The sequence below is a fragment of the Nycticebus coucang genome, chromosome 9, assembly GCF_027406575.1.
Source record: "Nycticebus coucang isolate mNycCou1 chromosome 9, mNycCou1.pri, whole genome shotgun sequence".
In the NCBI taxonomy this organism is placed as follows: Eukaryota; Metazoa; Chordata; class Mammalia; order Primates; family Lorisidae; genus Nycticebus; species Nycticebus coucang.
The window spans coordinates 71410182-71431108 of NC_069788.1; the positions used below are offsets into that span (position 1 = coordinate 71410182).

General features: G+C 43.9%; 1 protein-coding gene and 1 pseudogene across 2 annotated transcripts; one reads left to right on the forward strand and one right to left on the reverse strand.

The window, feature by feature from the left end:
• The first annotated feature begins 14056 nt into the window (after positions 1-14056).
• Positions 14057-16349, forward strand: LOC128594889 (adenylyl cyclase-associated protein 1-like; annotated as a pseudogene). Its single transcript, XR_008382650.1, has one exon. The product of XR_008382650.1 is annotated as an adenylyl cyclase-associated protein 1-like (transcript).
• A 2428-nt stretch (positions 16350-18777) lies between these two features.
• On the reverse strand, positions 18778-19560 carry LOC128594893 (spermatogenesis-associated protein 31D3-like). The gene is made up of 2 exons (XM_053603798.1): positions 19444-19560; positions 18778-19196 (listed from the first exon to the last, which is right to left on the reverse strand). The coding sequence occupies exons 1-2, from the start codon at positions 19461-19463 to the stop codon at positions 18779-18781; spliced, it is 438 nt and encodes a 145-aa protein (XP_053459773.1). The 5' UTR covers positions 19464-19560; the 3' UTR covers position 18778.
• Positions 19561-20927: the final 1367 nt, after the last annotated feature.

Consider the following 20927-nt stretch of genomic DNA (forward strand, 5'->3'; position numbering starts at 1 on the left):
GACCATTCTTTTCGTCTCCTTCTCCCTCTCCCTCCACCGTGTGTAGAATCACAGATAACCTCTGCCATGTGGAGATAGACTGGAAGTTGGGGAGGCATCCTTGTAGCAGTGCCTGAACCAAAGATGCATGAGCTATGCTTTTTTTTTTTTTTTTTTTTTGAGACAGATTCTCACTTTGTTGCCCTGGGTAGAGTGCTGTCATGTCACAGCTCACAGCAACCTCAAACTCTTGGGCTTAAGTGATCCTCTTGCCTCAACCTCCCAAGTAGCTGGGACTACAGGCACCCACCACCATGCCTGGCTACATTTTGAGAGACAGGATTTCACTCTTGCTCAGGCTGGTCTCAAACTCCCCAGCTGAGGCAATCCACCTGCCTCAGCCTCCCAGAGTGCTAGGATGACAGGTGTGAGCCACCACACCCAGCTATGAGTTACACTTTTGTAAACCAGATTTTCTAGATACACTTTATTTTGTGGCTGTTGCCATTTTGTAACCCCCTAATCCTCATCAAAACTTTGTTTAAATGCTCCAACATTATCTCACCTGTGTAGAGGGAAGTAAGAAAGGAGCTCTTCTACATCAAGTATATGGGGTGGCAGTGGCAGTGACAGTGAGTGACCCCTAAGAAGAAGGTGGATGTCATACCTCTGAGGTCCAGTTACTGCTCCCCATGTGGAGATTTCATCTCCATTTCACACCGAGGAGCATCTAGATGAGATTTTTAATAAAGAAAAGGGAAAGTTCCCCTCTTAAGGGAAAGCAAAATTCCAGACTATAGCAACTGAGAAGTAATCAGTAACACGCACAGTTGCTGTGGCCAACTGAGTGGCTGAGCCAAGCCTAGACAGACGACCATTTGTGTGCTAGCTGGCATGTTAAAAACAAAACAAAAAACACAGAGTAAATGTGTACAGAAGAAAAATGCGTGTTTTAAACATTAGTTATAATCAAGCTAATTTTATTTTCTGTTTTCACTTTTTCAGAAGATAAAGAGATAAAAATTTGGAGATTATGCAAAATCATTCATTCAACATACTACAAATGTATTTTAACTACCACCTAAGCCCAAAGAGCCCTCCCTGGGCTTCAACTACTGCTCTGCCCTCCAGGCAGAAAACCTGGAAGGAGCTGCTGATACTCGCTGCCATCTCCACTTAGCTCACTCTGTGCTCCCTTGAACTCTTTCCAGCCTGACTTTCAGCACTACTCTGAAACCACTCCCCTGAAATCCCTGCTGTCAAGGTCACAAGCAACCGCCATCAGACCAAATCCAAAGGCTGGTCCTCAGTTTTCGTATTTTTCTAGCTCGGCAGTTATTGCAGTTGATCCCTCTCTCCTTCTAGAAGCTCTTTCTTCACTCGGCTTTCTGACTGCCAGGTATCCACGTCTTCTTGCCTTTCTGCCTCTCCAACCTCTAATTATTGATCTATCTCAAGGTCAGACCTTCAGATATTCTCTTCCCCACTGGTACTTCCTTATAGTGAGTCCTAGAACTTCACTCCCCAATCTGTATGTCCAGCCCTGACTTTTCCCCTCACATGTTTCTCTGCCAGATTAACATCTCCACTTAGATATCTAAGAGATGCCTCAAACTTCACGACTGGAACAGAGCTCTTGGTGCCCCTTCCTCCCAACCTGCCCTTCCCACACTCCCCTGTCTCACGGCATAGCACCTCTGCTTACTCGAGGGCTCAGATTACCGCCTCGCCATCATGCTTGACTCTTCCCTCGCCCTCCACGTCTGATATATCAGCCAAGTTGGCTCTTACCATCACAGCGTGTCCAAATCTACTCACCAGTTCTGCCTGCTTCGCTGTTACAATTCTGTCTAATCACTGTCATCTCTTACCTAGACGGTACCTCTTAACCAGTCTACTTGCTTTCTCTCTCTCCCCCAGCACCCCCCCATCCATTTTCCACACAGCAGCCAAGTATCTTCTAGAAAGCATGACGCACATCATGTCATTCACCTGCTTAAAACTCTCTGATGACGTCCTGTCTCTCGCAATAAAATCCAGACCCCTCACCATGGCCATGAGGGCCTATCTCGTTTGTCATCGCTACCCCTGTGCACCTTGCTGATCTTCATCAGACCGCACTGGCTTTCTTGCCAATCTTCAAACAGACCAAAGCTGATTTCTATCTGGGAGTCTCTGCCTGGCACACTCTTTCCTCAGATCCCACTGGGACTCCCGCCCTCACTTCCCTGAGCTCACCCTTCCCATATCACCTTGTCCGAGAAGCCTTCCTTGACCACTCAGTCTGACACAGTGTTCTCCCATTTTTATTTAGTGTTTCCCTCCCTAGAGCAGAAGCTCTGTGAGGCTGGGGTTCGCCAGATGCATTCTGTATTCTCAGTGCCCAGCACGCACAGCTCGCTGGCTCCGGGGATGGATGTGTTGTGGTGTAGCACTCCTTTCAACTGGATGTCTTCACACTGGATTTTAAGTATAACATGAAAGAACCAAAACATTTCTCAATAGCCTACCTCTACCTTTGGTAATGCATTTTAACTACATCCTCAAGGCCGGGTGTGGTGGCTCGTGCCTGTGAGCCTAGCCCTATGGGAGGCCGAGGCAGGTGGACTGCTTGAGCTCAGGAGTTTGAGACCAGCCCAAATAAGAGTGAGACCCCATCTCTACTAAAAATAGAAAAACTGAGATAGGAGGATCGCTTATGCCCAGGAGTTCGAGGTTGCTGTGAGCTCTGATGATGCCATGGCACTCTACCCAGGGTGAAAGAGTGAGACTGTGTCTAAATAAATAAATAATAAATAAATAAAAATACATCCTTGGACTGTTGAACAACAGCGCTAGGCATAGATGTTCCATAGAAACAATTTCCCTTTTATTGGAGTTGCATTTCATATAACATCACAGCGTACTGACCAAGGGAAAAATAAAACATCTTCGCAGCACCTATTAACTAATATTGAATCATGATAGAGTTAAAAATTTGGGGACTCTAGTTAGAAATTTTTCAAGTACTTCTCATTTCCTTGACACAATATCCAAGTAATACCCTCTGTTGAAAGAAAATATGACCACTGTATCCTGAGTCAGACGAAAGTGAGAATCATAAGAGATGATGTGACAGAGGGACTAAGAGTGTCCATTGTGAGTTCAAATTCTAGTTCTACAATTCATTAGCTGTTACTTAACTTCTCTGTGCTTCGGTTTCCTCATCTGTAAAATAGGAATGGTAAAAGGACCAATCCTTAACCTCATATGTTTGTTTTGAGGATTAAATGAGTTGTTATATCTGATATATTTTAAATGGAGCCTCACATATAAGTGATGTATGTAATATTTGCTTTAGAAAAAATGTATTAGCATCACTATTATCATTGATTCTAGATGTCCATCTGGGAATTTGCTCTGTGTAAATGAAAGTTTGCTAGGTCAGGATCGTAAGAAATTTAAACTGCTTAAAGTGAAGCCCATAACAGTTCCCCTTGGAGCACTTAGTTGGATTAGACTTCTTTCTATGGTCTTAAAATACACATTAAAGCCAAAGAAATACTAGTTTTGTAAATCCTTAGATGGCACACCCACACAGCTGGTACCACAAATGATGTCACATTTCAGGAAGATTGGCTAATATATTCCATGGAATCAAAGGTATTTCTCAGGATGAAAAGTGTTTTACTTGTGTTCCTATACTAGTCTTTGATTCAGACCCAAACTAGAGAAAACTTTAGCCTTTCAAATAGGTCTCTGCTGAACCCATTTCAACAGCAGTTAACTTACCAAAGTTATTTATTACCACATTTAGTAATTTTGGTGCAGTTTCTTATTTCTCAAAACATATTTTGCTTACACCCTTTCAAAAGAATGTTATTGGTATGTGAGTAGTTTATCTGGGGCCAGCCTCTTATCTAGAGACCAGATTCGAAAAGTCTGAGTTCAGAGAAGTGACTTAGCCTGCATGCTTTTGTTTTATTTTAATGTGCATGTGTGAGTCTTACTAAAACACATTGCTACCCTCCCCTAGGAACAATGCCGCACACATCATTTCCTGAAATCATGGAGTTGGAAGGCAATTATCTACCCACAAAACAGGCTGAAACAACAGTTCCTGATATTCTTCTCAAATACTTTAACTTCCCAAGGAATCCGGAAAAAATAATTCCATGAGACAGTGTTGTGAATGAAGGTATGACATTCCAGTCTCCTTCACTGGAATCCAGTGACCAGAAGTCATAAATTATTAACCACTTGGCTTTCCTGAGAGGTCTTTCTGTCTTTGGTCTGTGGACAATGTGCTGCCTTACAGCCCCTCGTCAGATGACAACCCTTTGTTCCTTTTCTGCCCACCTTTGGGACCATCTCAGAAATTACTCGCAGTTTATTGAACTTATTTTATGACATTATTTTTTTACTCCTAAAGATAATTTGAGACTTCTATTTCAGGCTTTCTAGATAAGAAATGTAAACTTTCCGGAAAGAATGAATATCCATTTTAGCAAATGGAGAGCTTATTGTATTGTGAGAGCTTTTTGAACCCCCTGGCTCCTGATGTGGATTGATAGATATTTGTATTAAGAACTATCTTTGTGACCCTTAACAGCATAAACATCATCAATGTAGGCTTGTGATATCCACAGCAAAAAATAACAATTAAAAAGATTGCTCATATTTAGACATTGCTTTCTGGAATTCTCATCTAAAGGGAAACCTGCACAGTAAGCTATTTCATCAAGGATACACACACAGGTTTTTCTCTTGATATGCAGAGAAAAAAAACTGGGGACAGTCACTTGTACATTGAAACTGTACAATGCCAATTACAAAGTTATTGGGAAACTTCCACCATTGCCGGTTTTAAATTTTATCTGGACATTCAAATTTGACTTTGTATTGTTATATTCTCTCCCCTGAATAAAAGGTATGCCCTATTGTGTGTATGTGTCACAGAGAGGGCAATGACAGAATGAAGAGAGATTTGAGATCCTGTGACATAACTCACAGGGAGTTATGAGGGAGGCTGTGCAGGCCGCTTCCCGAAGTTTTTCATGGACAGCCTGCTCTCAGTTGGCTTGGTCAGGCTTTGTGGATATTCATAAATCCTCACCCTGTCTGGAAGCTTAGGTATTGATACAGTGTCTTTTCATTCTGCATAAAAATCAACTTGTTTCGGGCAGTGAGTACCCCATATACCAAGGGTGGCGAGTTCAAACTTGGCCCCAGCCAAAACTGCAACAACAACAAAAAAAATAGCCAGGTGTTGTGGCGGGCGCCTGTGGTCCCAGCTACTCGGGAGGCTGAGGCAAGAGAATCGCCTAAGCACAGGAGTTGGAGGTTGCTGTGAGCTGTGTGACGCCATGGCACTCTACCGAGGCCCATAAAGTGAGACTCTATCTCTACCAAACAAAAAATCAACTTGTTTCATTTTATCAAATGAAATATGCAACTTTTAGAAGTATAGTGTGAAATTGGCATTTAAATTGCTTATTTCTGATTGCATCAAAAATGGACCAATTCTGGAAATAGCTAAATTGAGGTTTTCTTCCTTTAAGATATCTTTCCATGTAGCCTGGCCACATGTCCACATTAAAGAATTCTTTGCTTCTTTTGGTGTGTGTCACACTTTATGGGGGCAAGACATGATTGCAAGAGGGACTTTACCTAACAATTGCAATCAGTGTAACCTGGCTTATTGTACCCTCAATGAATCCCCAACAATAAAAAAAAAAAAAAAAAAAGAGAGAGAGAAAAAAAAAAGAATTCTTTGCTTCTTGATAGCGTCTCCTTCTGACCCCCACTGGCTCTTTCAAGCCAGGAGAATCAAATTGAGAAACCGCAGGTGGAAATTGGTTAACTTGCTTAAAAGGTAATAGGTTAAGTTAAGACTGTCTGGAAAAGAGTCAGTGACAAAAGCTAACACCCAAAGCTGGTGTGTGCTGCCATGCCCTACAGCACAGAAGGCGGACCTGGTGACATGGACTCCTGAGTGGAGAGGGCCAGGCACAGGTCCCCGCACTCTGTCCGTTCTGTGGAACATACTGGGGCCAGGGTGCGGTGGTCCAGGCCTAGTTTAAGAACGTGAGAAGGAACTGTGTTCAGAGTCTTAAATCATTGTCTTCATTGTTTGGCTTTAGTTTGTATCAGTGGAATCACTTTGGGCTTTCTTATCTTGGCTCATTCCCAGGATTAACTTAACACAATAAATTCCAGTTACCTGAGCAGTCTCTAACTACTTCAGAGGGAAATCACCAGCCACGTATATATACTTAACTTGTCAAGGAAGGTCTTAATGGTCTGCTGTACATATTTAAGGATGGTTGCTACTAATGTTTTCTTTTTTTATTTTTTATTTTTTGCAGTTTTTGGCCGGAGCCGGGGTTGAACCTGCTACACCTGGTATATGGGGCCAGCGCCCTACTCCTTGAGCCACAGGCGCTGCCCTAATGTTTTCTAGTATAGACATTATTTCTTGGTAGGATAGCAATTTGGTAAGATACAGCATAGCTTTTTAAGCTAATACCAGCTTACATAGGTAGGAAAGTTAAATTAATATTTGTTTGAATTTTTGATTCATGGTTACATATGCTGGATAAATGGTAGATTATAAATATGTTTTTACCATGTACCTCTTTGTAAGCATTTTTAAATATACAATGAAATTTTCCTAAATAAGACCTGTCTTAGACTGCATCCAGGGGGTGCATTGCTAAGGCGGTCAATATTTATCTAGTTCTTAACTATGGACTTGGCTAAGTACAGGGAATAAAATGAAGTATAATACGTGATTACTGCCCTGTAAAAAACTTCATTTGAGGAAGCTAAGGTTCAGTTAAATAAAATAGTTGGAAAAAAATTTAAAACTATCTTTTAGAACTCTTGGATTTTATAGGAGGAAAATTCACCATTGGCTGAAATAGGTCAGTCCATCTTCCAGAGAGTGATCATGGAAGAGGCGGGATATAAAAGATGAATGGAATGTAATTGGGCAGAAAAGAAAAGTGACGGAAACATTTATGGAACCTCTTTTGAATGTCAGGCTCTTTGATAGTAGCTTTGCGCATATAATCGCATTCATCCTGCTGAGTAGACATTTACATCCCTGTTTATATGTGAGAGTATGAAGCCCTAGCGAGGTTAAGTAGCTTTCTCAAGTTTACACAACTAGTGAGTTGCTCTTAAGCGATGGTTAAGATGACTGACTGGCTCTGAATTCCAGGCAGTTTGGGACTTGAATCCTCTACTGACTGGTTATGCTTCATAGCTTTTTTTTTTGAGACAGAGTCTCAAGCTGTCACCCTGGGTAGAGTGCTGTAGGGTCGTCACAGCTCACAGCAACTTCCAACTCTTGGGCTTAAGTGACTCTTGCGTCAGCCTCCCAAGCAGCTGGGACTACAAGTGGCCACTACAACATCCAGACATTTTTTTGTTGTAGTTGTCATTGTTGTTGGCAGGCCTGGGCTGGATTCAAACCCACCGGCTTTGGTGTATGTGGCTGGCGCCCTGGCAGCTTGAGCTACAGGCACCAAACTGCTTCATATCTTTGTTCTTCAATTGTTTTCATCTGTGAACTGGTGAACATAATAACACTACTACCTCACAGGTAGGGTGTGATCAATCAACTACTTAAAGAGATAAAGAACTTAGCACAGGCTCGGCGCCCACAGCTCAGTGAGTAGGGCACCAGCCACATACACCGAGGCTGGTGGGTTCGAGCCAGCCTAGGACAGCTAAAAAACAATGACAACTGCAACCAAAAAAGCAGTTGTGGCAGGCGCCTGTAGTCCCAGCTACTTGGGCTGAAGCAAGAGAATCACTTAAACCCAAGAGTTTGAGGTTGCTGTGAGCTGTGACGCCACAGCACTCTAACAAGGGCAACATAGTGAGACTTGTCTCAAAAAAAAAAAAAGAAAGAAAGAAAAAGAACTTAGTGCAATTTCTGACATCCTGTGACCACTCAGCACATGTTTTAAAGCATAGAGAAAGTGATAGATAGCATTTGGGTGAGAGTCACAGCTACATTTTGCCTGACTCCAAAGTCTGTACTCTTTGTTTTCTATCATCCTACAGAGGGAGCAGGCGGAACATTTGAGACAGAAGAATAAGAGCCAGGGCTTTGTCTGCTAAAGAAAGGAAGACGTCCCCTCCATGGCTGGAGTAGGCTTGAGTTGGTGAAGTAATAAGAAGGGGACTGGATAAAGTAGATGGAAGCCAATTATGTAGGTCCTTGCCAAAGGACTTCAGGTGCCTCAGAGACGGGGAAAGGCAGCTGGTTCACAGGTGGAGAATGGCGTGATGGAAGAGCTGCTGTAGGCGGTACGGGGGCGAAGCTGGGGCTTCTGGAAGTTTACATGGGAAGCTGCCAAGTCAAGTGTGAGGTCATGTGGTCCTGTGCTGGGAGAAAGAACAGAAAATCGAAAGAAAGGACACACGTGGGAGGACGCTGGTGCTGGCCAGGCTACACGCACAGCTGCTGCTCCCCCGGGATGCTGCCGCCTCCCCTCCAGGAGACCTTGTTCCATTACTACTGCCAGACATCCATGGACGGTAGACACACTAGAGCTGAAACCAACTTTAACTAGAAACAATTCAAATGAGTAAAAAGAAAGGTATTCCAGGCCAGGCACAGTGGCTAATACCTGTAACCCTAGCACTCTACGAGGCTGCAGAAGAAGGATCACTTGAGCTCAGGAGTTCAAGATCTGCCTGAGCAAGGACAAGATTCGATCTCTACTAAAAATAGAAAAACTAGCCAGGCATTGTGGCAGGTGCCGGTAGTCTCAGCTTCTCAGGAGGCTGAGGCAAGAGAAATGCTTGAGCCCAAGAGTTTGAGGTTGCTGTGAGCTGTGACACCACAGAAGTCTAGTCAGGGCAACAGAGTGATGTAGGTATGTCTCAAAAAAAAAAAGTGTTCTAAATAAGTCACAAGATAAAATGAATGAGAAAAATATAGTATACCAAAGATTCTATTAAGGCTGTGGTCCCCACCACTGGGCCATGGACTGATACCAGTCTGTGGCCTGTTAGAAGCTGCACAGCAGGAGGTGAGGGGTGGACAAGCCAGAAGCTTCATCTGTGTTTACAGCTGCTCCCCATTGCTCACATCACTGCCTGAGCTCCGCCTCCTGTCACAGTGGCACAGCAGGAGGTGAGGGGTGGACAAGCCAGGGAAGCATCATCTGTGTTTACAGCTGCTCCCCATCGCTCACATCACTGCCTGAGCTCCGCCTCCTGTTACAGCGGCAGCATTCCATTCTCATAGGAGCATGAGCCCTACTGTAAACCGTATGTGATGATCTAGGTTGCTTACTCCTTTTGAGAATCTAATTCCTGATGATCTAAGGTGGAGATGTAATGAGCTTGAATCATTCCAAAACCATCTCCTCCACTCCCTGCCCAGAGAGAAATAGTCTTTCGTGAAACTGGTCCCTGGTACCAAAAAGGTTGGGCCTTCTGCCTTAAGGTATAAGTTTCCAGCCTCAACAGGTCTCGTATGCTATTTCAGTATATGCAGATAGCTTACTAAAGGTATGGCAAGTTGACTGTACATCTCAAAAGGCTTGATGTTTCTGATTTTATATCTCAGTTCCCCACACATACAATTTTTATATCTTCCCCAGGGACATCTTTTCAATATGAATGCAATAGTGCCCAATTTTTTTTCCCCCTTAGGAATATCAAGTAGTGCTCTACCTGCCAGGTCATAATAATTATCACAAAGGTTAATATCTGAACGTGAGGCTGGGCTTGGTGGCTCACCCTGTAATCCTAGCACTCTGGGAGGCTGAGGTGGGTGGATTGCTTGAGCTCAGAAATTCAAGACAAGCCTGAGCAAGAGCAAGACCCCATCTCTACTAAAAATAGACGAGCTGGATATTGTGACAGGCACTTTTAGTCCTGGCTTCTGGGATGCTGAGGCAGGAAGATCCCTTGAGCCCAGGAGTTTGAGGTCACTGTGAGCTATGACACCATGACACTCTACTCAGGGCGATAGAGTGAGACTCTGTCTCAAAAAAAAAAAAAGTTAATTTTTAAAGTTAATGTGCCATATGAGAAAAAGAGTTTAGAGGATATTTAGATTAACTTGTCTAACTGAAAGGGGGTGATACTGAATGAACAGAATTTTCTTTTTCCTTATTCTCTAATGTTGAGAACAAGTGAGCACTGATGGAGTTAAGAACTGGCAAAGGGATTAGTCAAAGGAAGTAGCTTTTAACACAGCATGTAGCCAGTCTAAGGAATTTACTGTCACAGGCTCAGAGAGTCCAATATTGTAGCTGAATTTTTTTTTTTTTTTTTGGAAGTCTGGTCACTATGACCAGTCAAAACATTTGTGGTTATGCAAGAAAAGATAAGGATAATCAAATCTGGTGCTGCAGGATGGAAGCTGACCATTGCAAAGGAAGGAATTTCTCCCCAGCCTCACTTCTTTTTTGGCTTCTCCCAGTGCCTCAGAATAACGTTGCACAATTAGCTAGACCTGCTTTGAAGAGTTGACAGTACTTCCTCTGAGTCATTAGGTATTATCCAAGGCCAAGGGGAGGATTCCAGACCTGCCAGAGCAGCAAAGCCCATAATTCTTTTTTTGCACCTAGAGCAATGGCCTCGTCAGTTCCAAGCTCAGCACTTTGGCAGGACAGCCCCTAATGCTCCTCCTGCCACTCCTGGTGAAGAACATGTTCAAAGGGAGACAATGGATGTCCGTTCTCCTCCTGTGGAGCTGCCACTCTCATATAAACAACAAGCGAAGATTGTCGATTGTGGAGGGACTGAATAGACACTCAGGAAATAATTCATGCTTTTTTCTTTCTCTTTCCTTCTTTGTCTCTGAATCCCTCCACCAGGGGGTAGACAGAAGACGTAAAAGAAACCAGCATTTACCCATCTCATTTAGGGCCCAGTAATGAGTTTTACATTGTTATGAGTCTCCTTCGTTCACATGATCCAAGAAATACTGCACCCATGTGCTTCTAACTAAAATCCACTGCAGGGTGACCCTGTTCTATTCATCCCGTGGGACTAGGTCAAGGGCAACACTTTCTCTTTTCTTTTTTTTTTTTAAGATAGAGTCTTACTCTGTTGCCAAGGCTGGAATGCAGTGGTGTCATCAGAGCTCACCACAGCCTTAAACTTCTGAGCTCAAGGGATCACTCCCCCTGCTCAGCCTCCTGAGTAGCTGGAACTAAAAGTGTGCACTACCACACCCAGCAACACTTTTTAAGTGTCCAATCAAATGAATGAGAAGACTTTCTTTTTTTTTTTGAGATGGAGCTGTGACAAGCTGTCACCCTGTCACCCTGGGTAGAGTGCCTACCTCAAGCTGTCACCCTGGGTGGAGTGCCGTGGCATCATAGCAACCTCCAAGTCCTGAGCTTAAGCAATTCTCCTGCCTCCGCCTCTCAACTAGCTGGGATTACAAGCACCTGCCACAATGCCTGGCCATTTTTTGGTTGCAGCTGTCATTGTTGTTTGGCGGGCCTGGGCTGGATTCGAACCCGCCAGTTCAGGTGTATGTGGTTGGCACCTTAGCTGCTTGAGCCACAGGCGCCGAGCCAAGACTTTCTTTTTTTAAAGTGTCTCCCATTTTATGGCAGAGTAGCAGGCACACAGGGCATGTTTAGGCGCATTATGTGTGCAGAGTGAGTGCCATTCCCTCCTCCAGTGTTTTGCTGTGAAGGTCCTTTTCTATCAGCACAAGTGGGTCACATTGAGACAACACAGTTAGTGATCATTTGATGACACACACAGGGGCTTAGCACCTTTCAGGTCCTACAAACAAGGCTCAAAAGAGTCACTCATCCTAGTGACTGGGTAAAATCTGTTTCCATCATTTTTGTTTGGCTAAATTCCATGTTAAGAAGTTCCAACGGAGGCTGGGCAAGGTGTCTCACACCTGTAATCCCAGCACTCTGTGACGCCCAGGTGGGTGGATAGCCTGAGCTCTGGAGTTTGAGACAAGTCTGAGCAAAAGCGAGACCCTGTCTCTATTAAAATACAAAAACTAGGCAGGCATTGTGGTGTAGTAGCTGGCACCTGCAGTCCCAGATACTCAGGAGGCTGAGGCAAAAGTGTCACTGGAGCCCAAGAATTTAAGGTTGCTGTGAGTTATGATACCACAGCACTCTACTGAGGGCAATAGAGTAAAACTCTGTCTCAAAAAAAGAGAAAAAGTTCCAACTGAATGTTTTTAAATCTCTTATTACATGTATTTATAATTTTTTATATTTCCTCTTTTTTGCTATTCAGACTCATGGCAGCATGTACAATCTTAACTTTCAAGCTCTTTTGGGGCACCCGTTCCTCTTCCGGCGTTGTCCAGTAGAACGTTCAGCAGTGGTGGTGGTTCTGGGTCTGTGATCTCCCATACAGCAGCCACATGTGACTACTGAGCACTTGGAATGTGGCTAGTGTGACTGCGGAACTGAGCATTCTGTGTGGTTTGATCTTTATTGTAAACAACAATATCATCTGTACTTAAGCATTCCTTACATCCTCAACCTTTTTTGACTTTAGCATCCTAGCAAACATTCAGAAGTGACATAACCATTTTCTTCCTTCCTTGGCTCTCTTTATTCTCATTAAGATCTTTAAGAACAGGGCAGTGCCTGTGGCTCAGGGAGTAGGGCACTGGTCCCATATACCGAGGGTGGCGGGTTCGAACCCAGCCCAGGTCAAAAAACTGCAACAACAACAACAAAAATAATAATAAACATAAAAAAATTTAAAAGTTGGTAAAAAAAGAAAAAAGATCTTTAAGAACAATAATAAGATATAATGTTGCTATTTTCACACTATGTTAGGAAAAGACACACAGGCTTGTTACTCTGCAAAGGCTATCATAGTCCTTACTCAGATGCTGTCAGAGAGCCTTTATTCCTACCCAGCACCCCAGGGGCAACCTCAATCTGCAACAGAAGTGAGAGCTTTCTCTCTAAATAGCATAACCCATAATTTTTATACAATAATAAAAATTTAAAAATCTAATTTTTGCATAGCCAAGAATAACATGCAGTACTAGGAAATTCCATCAGTAAGCCAAGCAACTTCTTGGCAGCAGGGATCATGTCTTTTATCTATTTCCTTAGTTCTAACATAAATTTTAATAAGTGCTTCTCAAACGAGGGAATTAGTACATGAATAGATGAATAAATGTGGCTCAGGAGTGATGCTGGTAACAGCATCAAACAAGTTTCTCATTAAAGCCCCTAGCACCCTAGGAGGTGTTTTTGTTAGCATGTATGTTATGGGAAAACACAATATAAGAAGTAATGTTTTAGATTTATGGAATAACTAATATCAAACCACTGAAAACTCACCTATCAGTAATGTGAGTTTTACTCCACAGAATAAATGGTTCCTTGCGTTTATAAAGTATCTGGGTCCAGGGAAAAATTTTCCAGTTTCCATACAGTTTTTACTTCTTTGTGCATTTATTTATGGCAGTGAACACTGTCTCTTCCTGGCCATGCCTCTTGTGTTGCCCTACATTTGTTTACCTTACCCCCACAGACACATGGCAGAGTCAGCTGCCTCCCTTCCCTGGCTCCTGCCTACTTTTACCACAATTATGGTCAGGTGTATTAAATTACAAATCAAGAGCCTCTGTCTCTGTTTTAAGATGCTTTGGCAGGTTGACCTCAACTTTCTGTAGTTCCTGGCTCCTTTTCTTTATTATATTCTTCAAAATGATCATCAGTTTCTTTGCCTTTTTCTTTTTCCCTAAGTTGTACCTAATGACCTGAGTGCCCTGTCCTAGCAGGTGCGCTAGCCTTACTTCCTGCTAATGGCATTATCTTACACACATTGTTTGGTAACACTGATTGATATATCTCACAAAACAAAAGACAAGATTGGAAATTTAAGTAAAAACTCTAAAAAGAACAAAATGGAAATTCTACGCCTAAAAATTATAATAACAATTAAGAACATAATGAATTGGCTTAACGGCAAATTAAAGACAGCTAAAGAGAGAACTAATGAAGTGAAAGAAAAGTCTGAAGAAAATATCTATGACGGAACGTGGAAAAATGAAAATTAGAAAATACAGTAAAGAGAGTGGCTAATCTCAGTGTGGACTCAGAGGTGGTCCATTATGGCTGACATGCAAAACACGGTAGAAAGATTGGGAAGGGTAGTGGGCCACCTGGAGGTAGTACCCCCTGCCCCTGACACTGTGGATATGGACACAGTTCAAAATTAGGGGCAGGTCCTCCATGTGTCCAGGCATTTGACTTGCTGCTTGCCTGTCCTGTGGCAGAGTACTTGAAGGTCAGCAGAGAGGTTGAGGGAGATGTGCAGAAACATGCGAACATGGTCCGTGTGGATCTGGAGTTGAAGCAAGCTCTCTTAGTACAGCCTCTCAGGATAAGCAGCCAACAGACTTTCTGATTCGTTGTCACCCATCTCAGAGCAGATCTAAGAAGTGATAGTTTTTCTGAAGAAGTACCTGTCAGCTGTCCATGAAAGTATCCAGGCCCTGGGCCCGATGTGGCTCCCAAGCCTGGCCTCTATGTGACAGAAATGAATGATGCTGCCCTGTTTTATATAAACTGAGTCCTCAAGGAATACAAGGATATGAATAAGAAGCATCTAGCTGGGTCAAAGCTTACTTGAGTATACGGACAGAGCTACAGGCTTAACTCAGTAATGGAGTGCAATACCACTGGACTGGCCTGGAGCAAGATGAGGCCTGTGGCAAAAGAACTGAGTGGTTTACCATCTGGACCCTCTGCTGGATCAGCCCTCCTCCTCCACTCACAGGCCCACCACTTCCCATTACCCTAGTCCCCACCAGTTCAAGCTCTGCTGAGTCTGCATCCTGCTCAGCACTGTCTGCACAGATTAATCAGGGGAAGAACATCACACGTCTTAAAATATGTATCTAATGACGCGAAAACTCACAAGAATACTACCTTGAAGACAGAGTGGTCCAGTACGGTGTGGCCCCAAATCACTCTCTGCATTCAAAACCCAGACCAGCCCATCTCCCAAACCAGCCAAGAAGAAGTAGCCAGCTCTACTTGAACTGGGAGGGCAGGAAGTGGAGAGTGGAAAATCAGTCTGGTGATTGATGACCCAGAGCTGAAACAGGTGGTTTACATATACAAGTGTGTCAACACGGCGTTGCAAATCAAGGGCAAAAATAACTCCATTACAGTAGATAGCTGTAAGAAACTTGGTCTGGTATTTAACGACGTGGTGGGCATGTTGGAGATTATCAATAGTAGGGATGTCAAAGTTCAGGTAATGGGTAGAATGCCAACCATTTCCATCAACAAAACAGATGGCTGTCATGCTCACTTGAGCAAGAATCCCCTGGATTGTGTGATAGTCCATGCCAAATCTTCTGAGATGAACATCCTCCTTCCTACAGAAGGTGGTGACTTTATGAGTTTCCAGGCCCTGAGCAGTTCAAGACCCTACAGAAGCCAGAGGTTAGTCACCACAGCGACAGAAATTGCTGGATAATAAATGCTGCTGTATTCCTTGCCCTCTCTCTTCACTCCAGAGGTTAAATCTGCATCACGACAGTTCTTCTCTAGACTCGCTTGACTTTTGTGCTTTAAAACTGAGACGCACAGCTTCCCAGGCTGAGATTTGGGATGGGATATTAGGTCAACCACACCAGCAGTCCATTCTTAAGGAACTGCAAACCCGAACTGCTGCATTTTAATTTTTAGCTTTTGGGGGTTATTCTACAAGCACACAATCTTTTGAGAAGAATAAAACAATCCCAGGAATTAACTGATCAGAATGTTCATAGTAGTTAATCTTTTCCTAACTATGAGCATAAAGGTAGCAGAAACTTGTGTTGGCTCCAGACACTTCTTTTAACAAAGCTAATTTTTCACTGATCACAGGTGAGGGAATATGTTGCACTGCACCAAAGGCTGAGGCTAGGCTCTTTAGAATTCTGAGCAAAATTGATTCGTATAAGCATTCCTTTTACTCTGCCTCAGCCATGAGCTAGGAGGTTCTTTGGTACCAGCTGCTATAGCAGTGTCCTCCGTGCAGGGCAGTTAAAGGTGTCTTGGACCCTTTCTTTCTCTGGGACCCCTGCCCAGCACCTTCCTACAGAGATGACTTGAAAGGGAAATAAAGGAAAAATACCACCTCATTGCAAGGAGTCTCCCCTTGCTCCTTGCCTGCTAGATGCCTGTCGTCCATCGTCACTACCTCCTGTCCCCTGTCATGCTCAGCAACTTACAGCTTCTGTCTAGGCACCTGACCAGGGGGCTAAAAGCTACACTGCAGGCTGGTTTTAGGTATCGGTTTGTGTAAGAATCTCCTACAGCATTGCTAATGTAAATTTCAGTTCTCCTCCTAGGATAAACAATAACCAACATCTGCAACTTTTTTTTGGCAAGAAGAGAGATTGTCCTGTGATTTCTATGCATTTCCTGAGGCCTGTGGAAATAAATCTTTATGTGCCTACTAACTTCATAGAAAATAGAATATTTCTTTCTCACTTTCTCATTTTTTACTATTCTTTCTTAAAGTATAACTTTAAGAAAATAGAACAAAGTTAATACCAAAAAAGAATATATAGTGAAGAGAAAAGATAGAGGATACAGCAGAAAAATAGAACACGTATTTGAAGTACTGGAAGAAAAGGAGAGAGAAAATGCAATGGAAGCAATATTTTAAGAGACGATGGCTGTTTTTCAAAATGGATAACAAAAATTCTCATAGTTTTAAGAATTATTATAATTCTCAGAAAGATTAATAAAAACAAAAATTATAGTAAAATTCTGCTTAAAGGCAAACAGAAAGCAACCAAAGTTGGCAGGGAGCAGGAGGGAAAGTGATGAGGATTGATTATCCTCAAAGAATCAGTAAGACTGGCAGCTAACTTCTTTACAGAAATAACAGAAGACCTTACTCTGGGAGGCTGAGGCGGGTGGATTGCCTTAGTTCACAGGTTCAAGACCAGTCTGAGCAAGAGCAAGACCCCACCTCTAAAAACAGCCGGGCATTGTGATTGTGGCGGGCGCCTGTAGTCCCAGCCACTCAGGAGGTGAAGCAGGAGAATCGCTTGAGCCCAAGAGTTTGAGGTTGCTATAAGCTGTGACACCACAGCACTCTACTGAGGGCAACAAAGTGAGACCCTGTCTCAAAAAAGAAAGAAAGAAAAGAAACAATAGAAGACAGAAGAATAAAATTCTTTTTTTTTTTTTTTTTTTGACAGAGTTTCACTATGTCGCCCTGGGTAGAGTGCTGTGGCGTCACAGCTCACAGCAACCTCAAACTCCCAGGCTTAAGTGATTCTCTTGCCTCAGCCTCTCAAGTAGCTGGGATGACAGGCACCCGCCACAACGCCTGGCTATTTTTTGGTTGCAATTGTCATCATTGTTGTTTGGCAGGCCTGGGCTGAATTTGAACCCGCCAGCTCTGGAGTATGTGGCTGGCACCCTAGCCGCTAAGCTGCAGGCACCAAGCCAGAAGAATAAAATTCTTTTTTTTTTTTTTCTTTTTTGTAGAAACAGAGTCTCACTTTATCACCCTCGGTACAGTGCCGTGGCATCATACAGCTCATAGCAACCTTCAACTCCTGGGCTTAGGCGATTCTCTTGCCTCAGCCTCCTGAGTAGCTGGGACTACAGGCGCCTGCCACAACGCCCGGCTATTTTTTGCTGCAGTTTGGCCGGGGATGGATTTGAACCTGCCATCCTCGGTATATAGGGCTGGCATCCTAGTCACTGAGCCATAGGCACCACCCATAAAACTCTTAAAATTCAAAATTCTATCCCTAGCAAAAACCCTTCAAAAATCATAAAGAAATAAAGACATTTTCAGATAAACAACAATTCCTCACAAGTAGCCCTGAAAAAAAGAAAACACCAATGAGCATTTTCAGGGAAGAGAAAATGATCCTAGTCGTTTAGAGATGGAGGAGGAAATGGAAAGCAAAGAAATGGGGTAAATAAATGAGTAAATCCAAGTGAATGTTGTTCATAAGATGATAATGCTATATTCTGTGTTTAAAAAAAAATTTTTTTTTTTTTTTTGAGACAGAGTCTCATTACGTCACCCTGGGTAAAGTGCTGTGGTATCACAGCTCACAGCAACCTCTAACTCCTGGGCTTAAGCGCTTCTCTTGCCTCAGCCTCCCAAGTAGTTGGGACTAAAGGTGCCCACCATCATAAAGCCCAGCTATTTTTTTGTTGCAGTTGTCACTGTTGTTTAGTCGACCCGGGCTGGGTTCGAAACCATCGTAATCACAGGTGCCAAGCCAAAACAAAAAAAAAAATTTTAAATCTCAATAATCAGGAGGATTATAAATGACATTTATAATTTTTTCTTTTGCTTTTATTTATTTATTTATTTTTCCTTTATTGTTGGGGATTCATTGAGGGTACAATAAGCCAGGTTACACCGATTGTAATTGTTAGGTAATGACATTTATAATTTAATAACACATGGTGCAATCTCTGCTACCAAAAAGTAGTAAAATATTGGAAACTGCCAAGTTGATGGCAGGAAATTATTTGAAGACGTTGAGTCAATTCAAAAGAAAGCAAAAAAGAAGGGAGTTGGGGAAAGGACCAGGAAGAGGCAAGACAGGCGTGAAGCCAAGGGGAGGATGAGGATTTAAACCCAAATCTACCAAGAAGTACCTTAACTGGGAGCAACTAAATGCTCTCATTAAAATGTAAATGTTGATGGCCGGATTCACTAAAAACAACTTTGTGCTTTACAAGAGACACATCTAAATTAGGAGAACACAAAAGACTGAAAGTAAATGAATTGAAAAGATGTTCAAACACTATCCAAAAGAAACTGGTGGAGTTATTATCGGGGCTCTTGGTCTGTGTTAGTTTACACAAGGGAGCCCTTTTGGTGAAGGAATAAATGGCCTTGGAGTGGGGGGTGTTCCGAGGCGGTGGGAGAAGCGAAAGGCAAAAGGCCGTTTGGGGAACGGAGGGTAGGTCTGGGAGGTCTTCAGGTCAGTTGAAAGAATGGAGGTAGGAGGTGGAGGAGGCTCCAGCAGATGGGCTGTTGGGGGGATTCCTGGAGGGCTCGCTGAGCGGGCTGCGGACCAAGTGCCTGATGACTCTGTTTGAGAATCTGGAGTATCTGAACATGCTGTAGAGGAGGCATCATCATCGTCCAGACGCTGCCGGAATAGCACCTTCATAACCTCAAACATTGCCCTGTCACACACGTCACAGAGCAGGTCTGGACATAGTACTCGCCGGAAGTTCATAAAGTCCTGATCCTCGCCCCAGGGCCTGCAGAAGACGGGAGGGACGAAGGTGAGGCAGAGACTAGAACACAGAAAGGAGGGCTTGCTGGCCCAGCCTGGCTGGGGCCACCTGAAGCCTGCACCCCCACCTGGCCCTACACACAACTCCACAACACACTTACCCGTTCCCACAGCTACACCCTCCCATGACCAAGGCAGGGTTCCCTGAATCCCTGACATGCATAGAACACACTTTGAAAAAGGACCAGGAAAGAGAGGGGGAGATTAGTCACCTGGTGAGAATGGAAAGCATCGTCCTCTCCTCCTCTACTTCCCTCGGGCACCTCCTCCGACCTGGGAAACCAGGAGATGGGGCGACAGGTGAGGAAGGTAGAAGTAAGGACCACAGGAGTCCCTTCCTGGGAGACGCTCGGGATAGTAAACTCTGACAGCCCCCGAACCACAGACAAGGTCGAATGTCAACAGCAATGCTACAAGGTTCGTGTGTGTGTGTGTGTGTGTGTGTGTGTGGCCTCATTTATAAAGAAAGTACTTTCACGTTCATTATCCCTCGTGATGCTCAAACCCAACAGGTGCAGCCCAGGCAGCAGGGGTCACCTCAGAGAGGAAGCTGAGCCTCTGGGAAGTCAAAGGACTGACCCACAGTCGGGAGACAGGATTCTGACTCCAACCCAGGGGTCAACCCCCTCACCACCTCTCATGGCCACCTACTGGGCAACACCCAGGGCCACAGACGGGCAAAGCAGGGACTCTGAGAAGTGTCTCACGTCACGTTGTCTTCCCGGGAGCGCCTCCTCTGGGAGACCTTCCCCTCAACCCCCACAGAGACTGTGTCTAGCAAGTGACTTCCTCAGAGATCAGGGACCTGAGACCTCACAGAAGAAACAGGAAGGCTCCCCCTTGGAGAGCTCAGGTCGAGTAGGCAGAACCTTACTTACCTAGAACCTTACTTACCTCTCCTTCCACCTCTCCCTATCTTCTGGGCTTTTCCCTGAGACTGGGAACAAAAAAAGGAGTGAGAGGCTGGGACCCACTCCTCTCACTCCACTCTCTAGGAAGTGTAGGCACTCTTTATTCACAAATAATGTGATTCTTCATTTTAATTGATAGAATATTATTTCCTTCTGTCAATTTTTTAAAGTGATTAAATATTTCCACTTTTTCCTTCTTTGAAAAGCTCAAAGGAGAATTGTGTGTGAAATCTCCACTTGATGCTCTCAGAAGTCCTGTGCTCAAGGAGGACACAGACTCAGAATCCAGCAGTCACATCTGCTTCCTCAGGAGAGGACCCTGTATCCTGGGGACAGAGCTTGGAAGCTCTGGATGTTGCTCTCCTGATCAGCACAGGAAGAAGGAAGGCTTGGTGGAGTGACACCTGCCATGGTTATGTGCTCTCCATCAAGTGAGGACAGCCTGTTCTTCAGAGAACCCACGCTTTCTACGTGTGCCCACAACCTCACTGTATTTGGGATTTTATCCCGGAACCTTCCACTACACCCAGGCAGGCAGCCTCTGAGCCCGAGGTGAGACCTTAGTCCTCCTGAGTCCCTAGCCCTGCCCCACCTCTTCCTCTAGCAGAGTCATGTTCTACCAATCTCCAGGCCGACCAGCTCATTTAGAAACATGGGGATAGAAATGGGTGTTCCTTACCTTTTTGTCATCTTTACAGTCCCAGGCTGTTGACAGGAATGAACTCATGGCTAGGTACATCAAGTAAACAAAGTTTAATGCCAAAACCCCCAGAAATGTAAATTGA

What these genes read in the sequence shown, in the direction of transcription:
- LOC128594893 (XM_053603798.1), bottom strand. Translation starts at nt 19,463, where the DNA reads ATGCTTTCCATTCTCACCAG. An exon ending in ATGCTTTCCATTCTCACCAG is followed by an intron (nt 19,197 to 19,443) that starts GTGACTAATCTC and finishes CGTCTTCTGCAG; the next exon opens with GCCCTGGGGCGAGGATCAGG.